The sequence below is a fragment of the Saimiri boliviensis genome, chromosome 7 (genome assembly GCF_048565385.1).
Source record: "Saimiri boliviensis isolate mSaiBol1 chromosome 7, mSaiBol1.pri, whole genome shotgun sequence".
NCBI lineage: Eukaryota > Metazoa > Chordata > Mammalia > Primates > Cebidae > Saimiri > Saimiri boliviensis.
The window spans coordinates 124,189,577-124,205,872 of record NC_133455.1 but is presented as its reverse complement, the minus strand read 5'-3'; the positions used below and the strand labels follow the sequence as shown (position 1 = coordinate 124,205,872).

The window sequence follows — 16,296 nt, the reverse complement described above, 5'->3', positions numbered from 1 at the left end:
CTCTTCTGATAATGGCTGTGAAACTTATTAACACAGTGTTTCAGGTACCTCAGAGGCACATACTTGAGAGGTAAACAATAATCTTGGAATATTCCCCATTGGTACATAAACTCAGATAATAATTCTTATGTCTAAATTCCAAGACAAATAGTGAAGACTTAAAAGTACATACTGAGTAACCGCAGTTCAACCTTACCCTAATGAGAGCATTCATGTTGAGTAACAGTCAGCTTTAGTATAAGATATTATCTCAATTATAGTCAGAACTGATATTTTAATTTCATTTTCATAGGTTTAGAATCTCTTCTGTACATTTATCATCTAAAGTGTGACAGTAGGGTCCAATTTTTTTTTTCTTGAGACAGAGTCTTGCTCTGTCACCTAGGCTGGAGTGCAGTGACGCGATCTCAGCTCACTGCCACTTCTGCCTCCCGGGCTCAAGCAATTGTCCTGCCTCAGCCTCCTGAAAAGCTGGGATTATAGGTGCCTGTCACCATGTTCAGCTAATTTTTGTGTTTTTAGTGGAGATGGGGTTTCACCATGTTGGCCACGCTGGTCTCGAACTCCTGACCCTATGATCTGCCCACCTTGGCTTCCCAAAGTGCTGGGATTACAGGCGTGAGCCACTATACCTGGGCCAGGGCCCAATTCTTTGCTTGTTATAGAGTCTGTAGTGTTTCACATCATCCTTTCAGCTTCACTGGATTTCTCTAACAGTGCGCTCTCACAGGCATGTCACTAAGATGTAGTCACTTTTTCATTATTTAGAATTCATGATCAAAGACTTTCTCTACTGTTACCCTGTCTATGTAGAGACAACATAGTGTTGTCTATATCATCTACTATATTATATATACTAAGATTTGTTTCCAGAAGTAAGCTCCTTGTGAAACTGCTGACCACAACTCATGACATTCAGTAAGTCGTTCTTCTCATGACTTTATTGACTTCTAAACTTACAGTTTACCTTTTCTAAGTACCCAAAGCCATTCTTTTTAGGTGCTGGTTTTAATCAGAGACAAAATGACAGGATTAAAAAAACCTTGCAAGTATCTCTCTTAAGCTTATGGTGGAATCTCTATGGAGGCACATGTAAGATTTGAAAACAACTCGGGGGTGTGTGTGTGTGTGTGTGTGTGTGTGTGTGCACACATACACATGCACATACAGGTAGCTGTCTAGTTTCCTCTTAGAGTAATATGCTGCTAAGTGGCATTAGGTTAAAGTATACTGAATATGAGAGTTTATATCATCTGAGATTTAAATTTCTTTTTAAACGGTGTCCATCACTTCAAAGATGTGCTGGGGTCCTACCACAAATTGATATTTTGGTATATTCTCTAAATAGCATGGATGAAACTTTGTCATTAATTCACATCATTCCAAAAAGTGTGAATTTCTTAGTTTGTATCACAAATATTTGCTCTAGACCATGCAGTTAAGCACACATGTACAAAAAGCAAGAAAGCAGGGTATTAATCAGTAAAATCGTGGTGACCTTTGGACAAGTGGGACAATGAACGTGATTACTCTTCCCCTACCTACCACTTAACCCATTCCTATGTTAACTATAATATTTCATTATTACCATTAGTATTTTGATTTTAATGCATTGGAATAATATATATTCTGTTTGTTGGTGTTCAAAACCAGCCCTTCAATAAGCTCTATGCTTACAATTTACATTAGTTGTCCTCATGTGACTAGTGGTGCTTAGATTTGACCTTAGCCTGAAATAATTCAAGGCTAATCATAGATGTCAGTAAATTCTAGATTATAAGACAAGTTACTGTCAGAAATGCTTTTTTATATTTAAAAATGAGTGCTTCATTAAAACAGTATAAATAGTACTAATTCTGATTACTAGCATAATATTTCAAAAGTGATTGGTGTTAGAGTAATATTTTAAGATGATACAAGTACTCAGTTATACAATAGTATTTATTCCTACATATGGTTCTTGAATAAAATGTTTAACATAAGTGAATAAGTAGGCCCTTAATGAAATTAGATACCATGAATGAGAATCAGCAGAAACAACTAAACGTGAAAACAGATGCACAAAGACTTGAAGCACAGATCATACAATAGTTGATTACTGTGTTTCAAGAACTGAAAACAAGCTTAAAATGCCTTCAAGTAAAAAGATGTTATGAAAAGTGACCTAGCAACTGCAAAACATTGCTGAGGGAAACTTCAAGAGACCTAAATAAATGGAAATATATACTGTTTTCATGGATTGGAAGACTCAATATTGTCAGGATAATAGTTCTCCTAAAATTGGTCTATAGATTTAAATCCCAATCAGAATTCTTACAAGGTAATTTTGAGATTTTGACGAGCTAATTCTAAAAGGTATATGGAAATGCACAGGACCTGAAACAGCCAAATCCATTTTGAAAAAGAACAAAGTTAAAGGACTGACACTAACTAACTTCAAGACTTGCTATAAAGTTATAGTAATCAATGCAATGTGCTAGTGGCAAAAGAACAGACTATGAATCAGAAAACAGCATAAAGCGTCCAGATATAAATTCATACATATATGGTCATTTGGTTTCCAGCAAAGATGCCAAGGCAATGCAGTGGGAGAAAGGATAATCTTTTCAGTGTTGTTGAAACAATTGGATATTCATATAGAAAAAACAGGCTTAACCCTTAGATTATATCATATATAAAAATTAATTTGAAATGGTTTAAAGACCTAAAGAAAAGAACTAATATTATAAAGCTTCTAGAGGAAAACATAAAAGAAAAGCCTGATGACATCAGATTAAGCAGGTTAAAATTTGTTATACCACAAAAGCATAAGCCATAAAAGAAGAATAGTACATTCTAAAATTCAAAACCTTATCTCATCAAAAGATACTATTAAGAAAATGAAAATTCAAGCCTCAGGCTGTCACATGACCTTGAGCAATTCCATGTACTTCTCTGAGCATCTTTTTTTTTTTTTTGAGTGACATCTTTTTTTTTAATTTATAAAGGTTATTTTTGTGAGATTATGTACATTGTAAAGTTTCATGTAAACATAAGACATTATTATTGTAGTTTTTAGAGCAATCAGCATTGCTCCGTAGCTGTAGACATTTCTTAGTCACCTTGTTCTCTCTATACATCATCTTTTAACTAGGAGGAAGTAAGACAAAAAACTGAACACTTGTCCCTCCATGCATGTGTGTACCCCATAAGACCACTGTAGCTCTTTTGCAGTAGCCTTTGCAGTTATAAGAAAATCCTTTTCTTTCTGGGAACTTTGAAACCAAAGTGTTTATAGACATAACTTAAAGTTGAATATCAGAAAATTCTGGTGAATTTTTAGAAGCTTTCAGGACGTAACCCAAGAAAATTATTTCCTTTTTAGCCAACTAAAAAACTAGACCGGACACAAATTTAAAAGTAGTTTTCTATTAAACCCTATTTCTGGCTACAAATAAAGTCACACTCTTTAAATGTCCATGGATAAAAAAAAAAAAAAAAGCTAATTCATTCAACCTATGTTTTCAAGCATGTATATGCTCAGTATTATAGAAGGCATTATAAAGGTAATAAAAGTGAATAAAAAGTGGCTTCTACCTTCAGAGAGCACGTAACTTAATAAAGAAGAGAAAGAATAAATCCCATCCTTCTGCCCATTCCTCTGCCCTCCTCCCCAAAAACGACAGGATAAAAATGTGAGTATTGAGATAAGAGAACAGTAAATTACCTTGGGAGTTCAGAAAATGGAGACGTATTTGTAGCTGGGAAAATAGGAGATGATGTAATAGGTGATACTGTCTGGACATTGAAGAATGAAGATCAGGTTCAATAGATGGAATTACTGAGAAGGGCATTGTAGGTAGAAGAAACAGATTGAGGAAAAGTGGGGAGGGAGGTGGGTGACAGGCATGGCAGACCATGTTTAGGCAAATGTGAGCAGATATACTTGAATGAAACCTTCATTTTTAAAAATTTAAAAGTCACAGAAACTTAAAGTAGCTTTGGCTTTAAAGTATGTAGCCTTAAATAGTAAAAGAAAGGCTTACATATTATGTGTGAGACAGTAGGAAGCAATTTTAAGTTCTTAAAACAGGAGTATAATATAATCAGAAATGTGCGTAAAATAGCCAGAAGTAGTGGTTTAGAGGGGAAATACTAGAATTCAGGACACTAGATAGGAAGCTTAGCAGTAACTAGCCATGAGGTCCAAGGACCTTCAGAGATAGGTGAAGAACTGAAATAATTTGATGATACATCAGCCCCAGGGCAGAGGGTGGGAAAATGTCATGAAGAAAAGGAGTGGTCACTAAGTATGTGAATTACAACAAGAAGGTCAATTAGAATAAGACTGAGAAAAGGTTTGGTAATTAATAATCATTGATGATCTCACATAAAGAATTTTCTGTTGAGTGATGGGGTGGAAGCCTTCTTAGAAAAGGTAAGAGACTGAATAGTTGGTAAGGAAGACATCATTTGGCTTTTCCATTCTTATTCTTGCACAAGTGTCCAGTGAGTTTTTCAGAAGCTACATGCTGTGTGATAATATAACAGATTGAATGCAGAGACAGCTATAAGAATCCAGATGTCTTCTGTTAGGCTAGGCTTTAATGAGATTTGTAGAAATTTGAAACGTTATTAATCATACTAAAACATTTTTGTTTTGCAAAATAGTTATTTTTCATAAAAATATTATTTAGGTTAACATGAATGGGTTTATCATTGTTTTTAAATGAAATTAATGTTTTCTTAGTTTTAATTCCTAATGCAATAATTATCAAAAGATGTAATCTACATAAAGAATCTACATAAAGAAGGAATCCTCTTCCTTTAACCTCCCAAGTAGCTGGGACTACAAATGTGCACCATTACACTAGGCTAATATTTAAGAGTACAAAAGGTCCTGAGACCCACAAAGTTTGAGAATCACAATAATGAAATAATCTACATGTTTTATAGTTATAATTATGAAGACTTAGGGAAAAACAATCCCGATGTTTATGAAGAGGAATAGATTTTAAAATGACATATGCTCCAATCATACTATGGAAAATTATAAATGTTTTGGTAAATGAAGATTAGAAAGAAATGTAGAAAAATGAATGCATTTGTTAGGTGGCTTAGATGGGGCATTTGTTTATTTCCATTCATTTGTAATAACATCCTATACAGTAAAAATATTTTATTGCTTATGCAAATATACATTGTAATAGAATTATTTGATGCTAACATTTCAAGTAGTAGAGTTCCTATGTCATTTATATTTGCCTTTAGAATTATCCAGAAAAAATGATATGTTTATTTTTTAATTATATTTATAGGGCTTATTAAATTAATTTGTATTCCACAAGTATAGTCTAAGAGCCGGAAGAAGTTGCATGCCTAAAAACTAGAGGAAATCCAGTTGGGATTAGCAAATAGTTGCCTAAATCCATTCACAACAACGTGGATGGTCAACATTATAGATAAATGAAGATCTGACTTTATTTTTTATACAAAGTTCTGTTAAAAACATAACTTTTGTTTTATTTCTGTTTTTAGGAAATGACTATACCCTGGTGCTTAAGGAGAGCGGAACTTGTGTTCAAGTGTGTCAAAGGTGAGCATAATCTTATCTCTGACAACCACCACCTATATTTCCTCCCAAATATTCAAAGTAGAGTGACCCAGAAGAAAGAATGTGAAAGATGCCCGTGCAATCTAGTGCCTCAGTTAGATAGTTCAGCAAGCAAATATTTCATAATAGGCCTTTTTATTTTTATTTTTCTAGTCACAAAGTGAGTCTCCAGCCCCTTTGAAATACAAGGATATTTGGACACTATATTTTGTTCTGCTGCTAGCTTGCTCTCTATTTCCTTTATTCTCTTAGAAAAAAAAATAGAGCCACATATTTATTAACTTTTAATAACCTGTCTTAGCTTCATTCTGTGGAGACTAAATTTGATTTGAGAAATCATAAATAAGAGTGTGTTGACAGAACTCTGTTACACCTCTCTGGCATGAAGAATTAGGGATTACAGACATTTATCTGTCCTGTAGGCGTAGCGTATCCTGCAGGCAAATGGCAACCTAAAAAGTCAAGACATGAAGACTTACAATGAAAATTCAGTTTATTTCAGTAAATGACTGAAAGGTTTGAAGGCCAGAGCTTGTAATACAGCCACATCTATTTTTCTATTTTAGGTTTTATGATGGAAATGGCTTCATGGGATGGAGGAATTTCTAGGACAGTGCAATTTCTAGTACCACAGGTATGTTATCTGTGTAGATCTCACCCCAATTTAATCTCTTTTATTGGATTTCTCACAGATTCAGCTAGGCATCCTGCCCTCAAATCCTAAATCCAACATAAAATGCTAATCACTTTCTGTTTTTTAAGGGGAGAAGTATTTGGATGTTATAAAGGCACTTAGTCTATTGTCAAAGGTATCAGCATCTACCACTCCAGGGATTTGTTATTTAACCCCCAGACAAAACCCAACTCATCATTCCTTTGTTTTTCTCCACATTTGTATCATATAGATTACAAAGGGTTCATCAGTAAGGCCATTAGCAGAGAATGATTTTGTAGTTTGTGAAGAACTTGGTAAAATGAATGGTATTTTATTACTGATTTACACTAGTATTATCTAGAGGTTTTTCTACTCATCAGACTTAATATTTGACAGAAACGACATATAAGTTCTCCGAAGATGGAGCAAGAAAAACAGCTCTTGTCCATAGCCATGCAGTTACATCAGTCATGAAAGATAATTTTCACATAATTGCACTCCATATGTAGAACTAGGTCCATATTTTAAAATACTTCTAAAATTATTTTAAAAATCAATGATGATGTAACAAGTGCAATTATTATTTTTTCCTCTTACAGAGTATTTCTGAAGAAATGTTTTATCAACTTAGTAACATGCTTCCCCAGATCTTCCGAGTATCATCAACACTCACTCTGACATCCAAGCACTAAACCCTTAGAGATTGACATGCTGGCAGAAGATGATTGTTAAACTCTCCAGAAACTTGGGCTGTGTTGGGATTCTGTCAAGCAAAAGATTTCCAGAAAGAGAACCTGCAATTAAGCCACAAATCAAGATATATATCTGTTAAAGCATTCCAAAAATTTATAGACTGCACAAACTAATGATCAACCACTAACTTTAAACATTTTTTTTTTCCTGAGATGGAGTTTTGCTCTTGTTGCCCAGGCTGGAGTGCAATGGCACCATCTTGGCTCACTGCAACCTCCACCTCCCCGGTTCAAGTGATTCTGCCTCTGCCTCCTGAGTAGCAGGGCTTACAGGCATGCACCACCACGCCTGGCTAATTTTGTATTTTTAGTAGAGACAGGATTTCTCCATGTTCATCAGGCTGGTCTTGAACTCCCAACCTCAAGGTGATCCACTGGCTTCAGCCTCCCAAAGTGCCGGGATTACAGGCGTGAGCCACTGCACCCAGCCCAACATTTATTCTTAAAGTCTCTTTATGAATTTCTCTTTTTTTCTTCTCTGTGTTACCTGTGAATATTAGTAAGTTAAAACTTTTTATTTATCACACATGGACACTTGCTGAAGGAAACTTGATTATATTTACATGGAGACATTTGACTTTTTCAAAAGGTTTATATCAAGTGCAAACCTTAATTAAACATAAATAGAATCTTCCTTTTACTTTATTTGCCAAAACAAAATTTAAAAGCACTAAAATATACATTGCAAGTACAAATTTCCTGTGAAAATCTTTTTATAGAAGCACAAATGTATGAGACAAATGTGCTTTTTCTTTTAAATTCTCCTGTTTCAGAACCCTCCTTTAATCTACTGTTTCTAAGGATGTACAAGTTAGAGTCAGAAAACATTTCAGATTTTTCACTCTCTCATCCTCCTCTCTGACCTTGCACTTACATATTGATAACATTTCATAGACTGTGAAAATAGTGTTCTTTTTTGCAAGCTTGTTGTCAAGTTAGTCTAAACCAGCACCTGGCAGTATTTTGGTGCCCATCAACATTGTGACAATCAGACAATGAAGATCATTTTTATTTTTCTGTCCTCCCTGCGTTCTCAGCTTGCTTAACCACTCCTCTGCCTCTTGCAATTCTTTGCTAATAAATGTGTCCCTATTTCTGCCTGTTCTCTGTTTCCCCTCCTTTTCCATTGTTTTTCCTTATGGTACTCCTTTCTCAGGTGCTACATATCATATGTTTGTCCCTTCTATAACATATTTGCCATGAGTAGTGACTCCGTTAAAGGCATTTACAAAAGCACACAGGTGTTTAGGAAAGCAATAGTTTCATCAATTCCAAGTTGTGTGGATGTTGTAACTGGCCAGAAGAATGAAATGGAGAGCATTTGGGTCGTAAGATGGCATGTTTTGATGACAAGAAAAAAAAAGCCCTTCATTAGTATGCCTAAACGTAATAACTGAAACTCTATTGGCAAGCAGAATGCTTTCCTGGAACAGAATGTCCTAGTTTTCTACTCAAGGAAAAGGTGTATCCAAGTGACAACACTGAAGACAACCCTAAGAACACCCACTCCAGCAGTATGTCCATTAGACAGTCAAACTCCAAATTATTTGTCCAGGAGCCTGGTGATTCTGCCAAGAAGACAGGTGTTTTGCCCTTTGAGCCTATGCAGTTATCTTGGAGAAATTGTCTTTCAGGTGCCACCGTTAACCACTGGACTGATTCTAATGCAAAGCGGGGAAGACAGAGGTAGAAACCAGGAGAGTGGCAGGTCAGTGTCAGAAGCTGTTTTTGTTTATACAGTGACAGGTCGAGTTGGAAGTGGATCAATTAAAGGCACCTGAAAATGGGCATTGAGAATCTTTCTGCAGAATTACGTAACTAATCTACAGGTACAGCCAACAGCCTGAAGGGTGCAGCCCAGGTATCAGAATAGAGGAGCAAAGCTTCATTCATGGAGGTTTGTTGAATGCTGCTGCCCAACTCTTCCTTTGTCACCTCTAGGCTATTCTACTGAATTACTTATAAACTGGTGGCTTTAACCGAGGGCTGTGTAAAGGTGCTGTTTTGCCTATGAAATCAAGATAAATTTATCGAATTTTTCCATTTGAAATTGATAATGAAAATTTATCAATTTTTCACATGAAACTGTTATAGAAGCAGTAAAATTGGAAAAATCATGCTTATGGTGTTACATTACCACTGATGAAAACACACCAGACTAATAATAAATACATGATTAATGGACTTAAATGGTGGGAATTTTAGTGATGCAGCAATTGAGGAGTCTGGAGTTTTGTATTTGGACCAAGAATAATGAGATTAGGATCTTTTTCTGAGTGTTCTAAAGTGCTTCTTGGAGGGGAGTGGTTTCAAGCACTTCATGAGTGATGTGAAGAAGGTACCTCAGGCTGAGACAGCATTCTAGGTACAAGTGGCACTTTGTATCTAAGGGTTCTGCATTCACGGATTCAACCAACTGTGGATCAAAAATATTAAAAAAAAAAAAAAAAAAAAAAAGTACAGCAATAAGAATGATTTTAAAAATACAATATAACATCTGTTTACATGGCATTTGCATTGTATCTGGCATCAGTAATGTGTAGATGAATTAAGTATATGGGAGAATATGTGTAGGTTATATGCAATTACTACCCCATTATATAACTTGAACATCCAGGGGTTTGGGGATTGGCAGGGGATCTGGAATCAGTCTCCTGCAGATACCAAGGGATGACTGAGTAAGGTGCAGATAGCAGAAATAGAATGGAAGCAGTGGTAAATGGCCAATAAGTTGAGAGGAGCTGACCACAAGAGTCTTTGAAGATGGAGAGATTAGCACAAACACTGGCACTGGTGAGGATTGTGAGTTAGAATCTGTTTTCTGTTTGTGTGAACAGTTACATATTCCTAAATGGCCCTCAAGGCCTTAAAAGTGTGCCTTGGAAATCAGGCAAAGGCACTGAACCTGAGGTCTCCATTCTGTACTGCTCTTTCCCTCCCTTCCCCCATTTCTGCTCTCAAAGCAGCACACAAGCAAAGCCATTGATCTAGAAGTGTGGCACCAGCTGTTTCTCAGCATGGCAGTGTGACCAGAATGGAAGAAATGCATGAAAGAGAATTTCAGCGGGAAGAGACAGCTTGCTTGGGAGTTGGCAGATCTCTTATTGGCACAATACACACCATCATTTGTGTCACTTCAGTTGGATCCTGGCTAATTCTCACAGGAAGAAAACATGTTTCGCAAAAGAAAAATGAAGTCACAGAAACATTTCTTTTCTAGAAGCTCTATGAGAGATTTCACAGAACTGCAGAGAGAACCCACCAAAATTAGAGACTGAAGCCTCAGGCCTATTTTTCAGTTTCTTTTTATTTTATTTTCTATTTTTCAGTTTCTAAATGAAAATGGCTGCTTTTCTTGACTAAGTTTTCCCATTTATGTGAAGTGGGACTGATTTGCTCAGTAGGACTAACAGAAGTATAAAAAATCATTATAAGTGTCAAAAAGAGTACAACACCTATTTGGAAAAAGTACCATCTTTTTAGAACCTTTTAAATTAGTGGTTTTTTATCCTTTATTCAAGAACCTTTCGTTATCCATCTTCTCTTCATCTGAAATGTTTTGAGAACATAAACAAATCGGAATAATTATTTTTTATAGCAGAATAGGATGATTATAGTTAACAAAAAGGTATTGTCCTCGGGTGATGGACACCCTAAATATCCTTGAATGGCTCACTGTACATTATATACGTGTAATAAAATTTCACATGTACCCCATAAATTTGTACAAATATATATATATATTTTTAAGAAAAAAAAGAGAGAAAGAAAAGAAAAAGGAAGAGAAAGAGGGAGAGAGGATGGGAGTCTTGCTCTATTGCCCAGGCTGGAATGCAGTGATGTAATCATAGCTCAGTGCAGCCTCAAACTCCTCACCTCAAGCCACCCTTCCACCTCAGGCTACCCTACCAAGTATCTGAAATTACAGGCATGCACCTCTGTACCAAGCTAACCTAAAGTCAAAATTTCATTTTCTTTCTTTCTTTTTTTTTTTTTTTTTTTTTTTTTTTTTTTTTTTTTCTTTTTTTTGCACTAATAACGTTTCAGAGGCTCAAAGGCTCAAAAGCCACAAGTTAGTGGCTATCTTATTGGATGGCACAGATTATCAAACATTTCCTTTATTGAAGAAACTTCTACTAGACAATAGGATGCCTTAGCTAAAGTCATGAGTTCTTTCGGATCAGAATTCATGTCTAATCTTCAGTAGGAATTGAGCAATTTTATAAGACTATAACATTTAATCCTAAAGCATTCAAAGTCCAATTTTCTCATTCCATTTTATAGTTACAAATTTCTCTAGTTCTGATTTAGAAATTACCTGACCATATTTGCTATCTCCCCAACTAAGCTGGAAGTGTTTTAAGAATGGGGCCACTTTTTATCCAATTTGCCAGTCTGTGTCTTTTGATTGGGACATTTAGTCCATTTACATTTAGGGTTAATATTGATGTGTGTGAATTTGATACTGCCATTTAAAACTAGCTGGCTGTTTTGCCTATTAGTTGATGAAGATTCTTCATTATGTTGATGCTCTTTACCTTTTGGTATGTTTTTAGAGTGGCTGGTACTGGTTGTTCCTTTCTGTGTGTAGTGCTTCTTTCAGGACCTCTTGTAAAGCAGGCCTGGTGGTGATGAAATCTCTGAGTACTTGCTTGTTCACAAAGGATTTTATTTTTCCTTCACTTATGAAGCTTAGTTTGGCTGGATATGACATTCTGGGTTGAAAGTTCTTTTCTTTAAGGATGTTGAATATTGGCCCCCACTCTCTTCTGGCTTGTAGGGTTTCTACTGAGAGATCTGCTGTGAGTCTGATGGGCTTCCCTTTGTGGGTAATCTGACCTTTCTCTCTGGCTGCCCTTAGCATTTTCTGCTTCATTTCAACCCTGGCGAATCTGACAATTATGTGCCTTGGGGTTGCTCTTCTTGAGGAATATCTTTGTGATGTTCTCTGTATTTCCTGGACTTGAATTTTGGCCTGCGTTGCTAGGTTGGGAAAGTTTTCCTGGATAATATCCTGAAGAATATTTTCTAGCTTGGATTCATTCTCTTCGTCACATTCAGGTACACCTATCAAACGTAGGTTAGGTCTTTTCACATAGTCCCATATTTCTTGGAGACTTTGTTCATTCCTTTTTAGCCTTTTTTCTCTAATCTTGCCTTCTCGTTTTATTTCATTGAGTTGATCTTTGACCTCTGATATCCTTTTTTCTGCTTGGTCAATTCGACTGTTAAAATTTGTGCATGCTTCGCGAAGTTCTCATGTTGTGTTTTTCAGCTTGATCAATTCATTGATATTCCTCTCTAAGTTGTCTATTCTCGTTAGCATTTCGTCAAATCTTTTTTCAAGATTCTTATGTTTCTTTGCATTGGGTTAGAACATGTTCTTTTAGTTCACAGAGGTTTCTTATTAGCCACCTTCTGAAGCCTGATTCAGTCAATTCACACTCATTGTCCATCAAGCCTTGTTCTCTTGCTGTTGAGGTGTTGTGATCCCTTGTAAGCAGAGAGGCATTCTGGTTTGGGGTGTTTTTGGCCTTTTTGCACTGGTTTCTTCCCATCTTTGTGGATTTATCCACCTATCGTCTTTGTAGTTGCTGACTTTGAGATTGGGTCTCTGAGTGGCCATCAAGTTTGTTAATAATAAAGTTATTTCTATTTCTTAGTTTCCCTTCTAACAGTCTGGCCCCTCTGCTGTAGGACTGCTGAGGTCCACTCCAGGCCCTACTTGCCTGGGGATCACCTGCAGCAGCTGCAGAACAGTAAGGGTTGCTACCAGTTTCTTCTTCTGCTGTCTTTGTCCCAGAAGTATATCCGCCAAATGTCAGTCTGAGCTCTTCTTTATGAGGTGACTCACGGGGGTCAGGGAGCTCCTTGAGGAGACAGTCTGTCCTTTATAGGAGCTCAAGTGCTGAGCTGTGGGCTCCGTTGTTCATTCAGAGCTGCTGTGTGATTTCCCCTGTGGCGACCCACTGTGCCGGCTGAAACAGTGGCACTGAGATTCGTGGCATTTTCCTGCCCGGGAATCTCCTGGCCTGGTTTGCCATCTCAGTTCCCTTTCTAATCAGCTGAATGGGCGACTGTGCCCTCCTGGAGCTCCACTTGCCAGCTAAAAGAGCACCCAGTCCCGTTTATTTTGTATTGAGAACTGCCGTGAGGTTGTGGTGAGCCGAGATCGCGCCATTGCACTCCAACCTGGGTAACAAGAGTGAAACTCGGTCTCAAAAAAAAAAAAAAGAAAGAAAAAAAAGAACCACCATGCTGGGGCACCAGCAAAACAGCCGCACTGGCCAAAAGAGTTGTGGTGGTGACCTGTGGGGCTCCTCTGCCTGGGAATCTCCCGGTCTGTGGGCAATAAAAATCCATCTGTAAATGCGGCATCCACTCACTCGCTGCGCTTTCGCTGGGAGCTGCAATCCTGAGCTGCTCCTAATTGGCCATCTTGGATCTCTCTCAAAGTTGGAATTATTTGAGCAATCTTTTTTACTAAATCAAAAATAGGTATGTCTGGAGAAAAGCATCTGATTAGCAAGTGATACATAGTATCACAGTTATCACTGTGCATTCTCATGCATAGTATTACCACATAAAATACATAGAATTATCATTGTGTAATTCCAGGCAAACTTGCAAAAACAAAGCCTTGGTGTTTGACTTAATCTGTGCGACATCATCCAAGTGAATTGTATTTAACATCTTAAAGGATGACTAATTCCAGGAACCTCAAGCTGGGAACCACAACCTTCACCAGAAATATTTACAAGAGAGTATGTTACAAAGGAAAGGTAGAGATCAAGACAACATAAATAGCAGATTGACCCTGAGAATCTCATTCAGTAAACAGCAAGTGTTATATTGAGTTTCTTCTAATATGCAAAGTTATAGTGCAAGCAAGATTCAGCCTCTAGAAGGTTATACAACTGCAATGGGACTTGTGAAGACAGAAGACTTGGGAGGCTTTTCTGTAATCTGTGATGCCAATGATCTCTAATGACTAAAATAAAATCTCAGCTAAAGCAGGGGAAAGGAGGAGTAACCTCCTGAGGTTACTTGCGGGACCAATATGTGCTTGGAATGGCCTATTCAACTATACACAGCTAAAATTACAATACACTTCGGACCTCTCTTGCTGTTAATTTCCTGTGTTCCTACGGGAAGACAGTTATGTCCAAATCGAAGACATATCAGGCTTTTTAATATATCCAAATCTAAGGCTGGCTGAACTTCAGTCCTCATTAGCTGAAGATACCATATTTATGACATCACCTGTTCACTAAAATTTATTTGTAACTCTGAAATTGTTAAAGACATTTACAAAAGCATACAGTAAGTTACAAAAACAATGGATTCATCACATCAAAGTCATGTAGTTGTTGTAGCTGGCCGATAGAATGGAATGCAGGGCCTTTGGCAGCACTTTCAGGTTACCTGTGGACATGTTCAGAGCACCAAAAAGTTTGAGTCGCCCAACACATGTTCCTAGCTCAGATGGAGCAAGGTGACGCTCTGCCGCCTTGTTTTAGCTTTCATAGTGCAAATAAATGTCCCTTCATGGGTCTGTTTAGCACCATTTTTTTTTTTTTTTTTTTTTTGGGGCATTGCTTTTGATGGTGATTTTGTTGTTCAGAACGATCCAAGCATAGTGCTGAAGTGCTGTGTAGTGTTCCCAAGTGCAGGAAGGTTGTGATGTGCCTTATGAAGACAACACATGTCTAGATTAGCTCTGTCCAGGTACGCAATGTAGTGCTGTTGGTCAAAAGTTCAATGTTGATGAATCAGTGATGTATATTAAATAAGGTGTCTTTCAACAGTAGCACACATAAAACAATATTACATATTGATCAGCTGATGAGAATGTTGTGGCCAGAGACTTGCAGGAATCTATTTCCCCTAGGAGCAATGATTTAGTATTCACTAATTTAGTGTTCACAGCAACTTTATAGAACATAACTACTGTGAACTGTGATGACTGTATATGGTCTTCTCTCACCAGAAAGAGCATATAAGAGCTATTTATAGATATCTTTGGTGCACAGAGAATGAAAGCTGGAACACGTTACCAAAGAAGCAAACAGAACCTTTCTGGAAATGTTCATGAATTAAGCAAAAACTCTGCTGTCTGTCATATATTAGGTGTGACATCTATGGAAGGAGAATGCAATGATGCATCTCTCCCTCTTTCTCCCTTGTTTTCTACCCTTCTCTCCTTTCCTTTCTTTATAATACATCATCATTCCCTATTATCAACTCATCTATGCTCAAGAGATTCTACTTTGAATAACAATGTAACATCAGAGATAAAAAGCATGGTCTCTAAAGTTAAACCTGATTCAAATGCTGACTCCAGTTTATTTGCTGTGGCTTGTTACATTGGGCATATTACCTAACCCCTTGAAGCATGTTTCCTCATCTGTAAGCTAGGGAAAATTAATAATAGTATCCACCTCATTTAGTGGTTGGAAGGATTGCATAAGAAAGCACACACTACCTGGCATATAGTCATTCTATAAATATTTGCTGCTATTATCCTTCCTTCATTCCTTCCTGTCTCCTCTTCCTTCCTTTCTTCCTTCCTGTCTGACCTTTCTCCTTCTTCCCTTTCTTCCTTTCACTAGACAGAAGGGATGCTAAGTCATTTAAAACACCGTGTTCTCAAGAAGCTTACAGCCTAACTGAGTTGGTAAGAGAACACATAGTCACTCACAGTACCAGTCAGCATATACTAGAGGTATACAGTCAGTGCAGAATAAAGCATACAGAGTGCTGTAGAAGTCAAAATAGAAACATTAGCAATGCGTTGCGCCAAGAGACTTGTTGAGCCCCTTGAGAGCAAACTGCTCAGCCCTGCCTTTCTCTGGCACTGACTGAGTATCCTCTGAGCCCTCATTCAACAGGTGAAGCACAAATCCTCCTGGCAGATGGGCAGAATGCCACCTGTGCCAGCAATGGCAACAACTTCAGATACAAAGAATAGGCAAGTTAGAATGTCAGGAGGAAGTCACAGGGTAGGTGACTAACCCTGTATTTGAGTAGAGCAGGAAGGACTATCATATTTTTATATGAGGGGAACTTAGATTTTAGAAATAACAATAGTATGAAGTACTTATGGAATTTAAAGTCTCTCATCCACATAGCAGCTCAACGAACAACTTGCCCCTGTAATGCTTTTCTGGTTCAACTCTGACTGTCTTGTCAGCAAGCTGATCATGTTTCCTGTATTGCAGATGAGCAACTGAGGCAAGAGGATTAAATGCTAGGAAGGCATAGAGGAGATGTCCTGGGATGAGAGAAGAGGATCA

General features: G+C 37.3%; 1 protein-coding gene across 3 annotated transcripts in view; it reads left to right on the top strand.

The window, feature by feature from the left end:
* The window catches only part of FERRY3 (FERRY endosomal RAB5 effector complex subunit 3), a 44,719-nt gene extending 31,469 nt beyond the window's left edge, over nucleotides 1-13,250 (top strand). For 2 of the 3 annotated variants that reach the window (XM_074403414.1, XM_074403415.1), the window contains exons 12-14: nucleotides 5,518-5,575; nucleotides 6,160-6,227; nucleotides 8,635-13,250. In XM_074403414.1, coding sequence (XP_074259515.1) covers nucleotides 5,518-5,575; nucleotides 6,160-6,227; nucleotides 8,635-8,781 — 273 coding nt within the window. In that variant the 3' untranslated portion in view covers nucleotides 8,782-13,250. Of the gene's footprint in view, nucleotides 1-5,517; nucleotides 5,576-6,159; nucleotides 6,228-6,847; nucleotides 8,104-8,634 lie in introns of those variants that run through there. The other variant, XM_003942184.4, reaches the window with a different exon arrangement.
* Nucleotides 13,251-16,296: the final 3,046 nt, after the last annotated feature.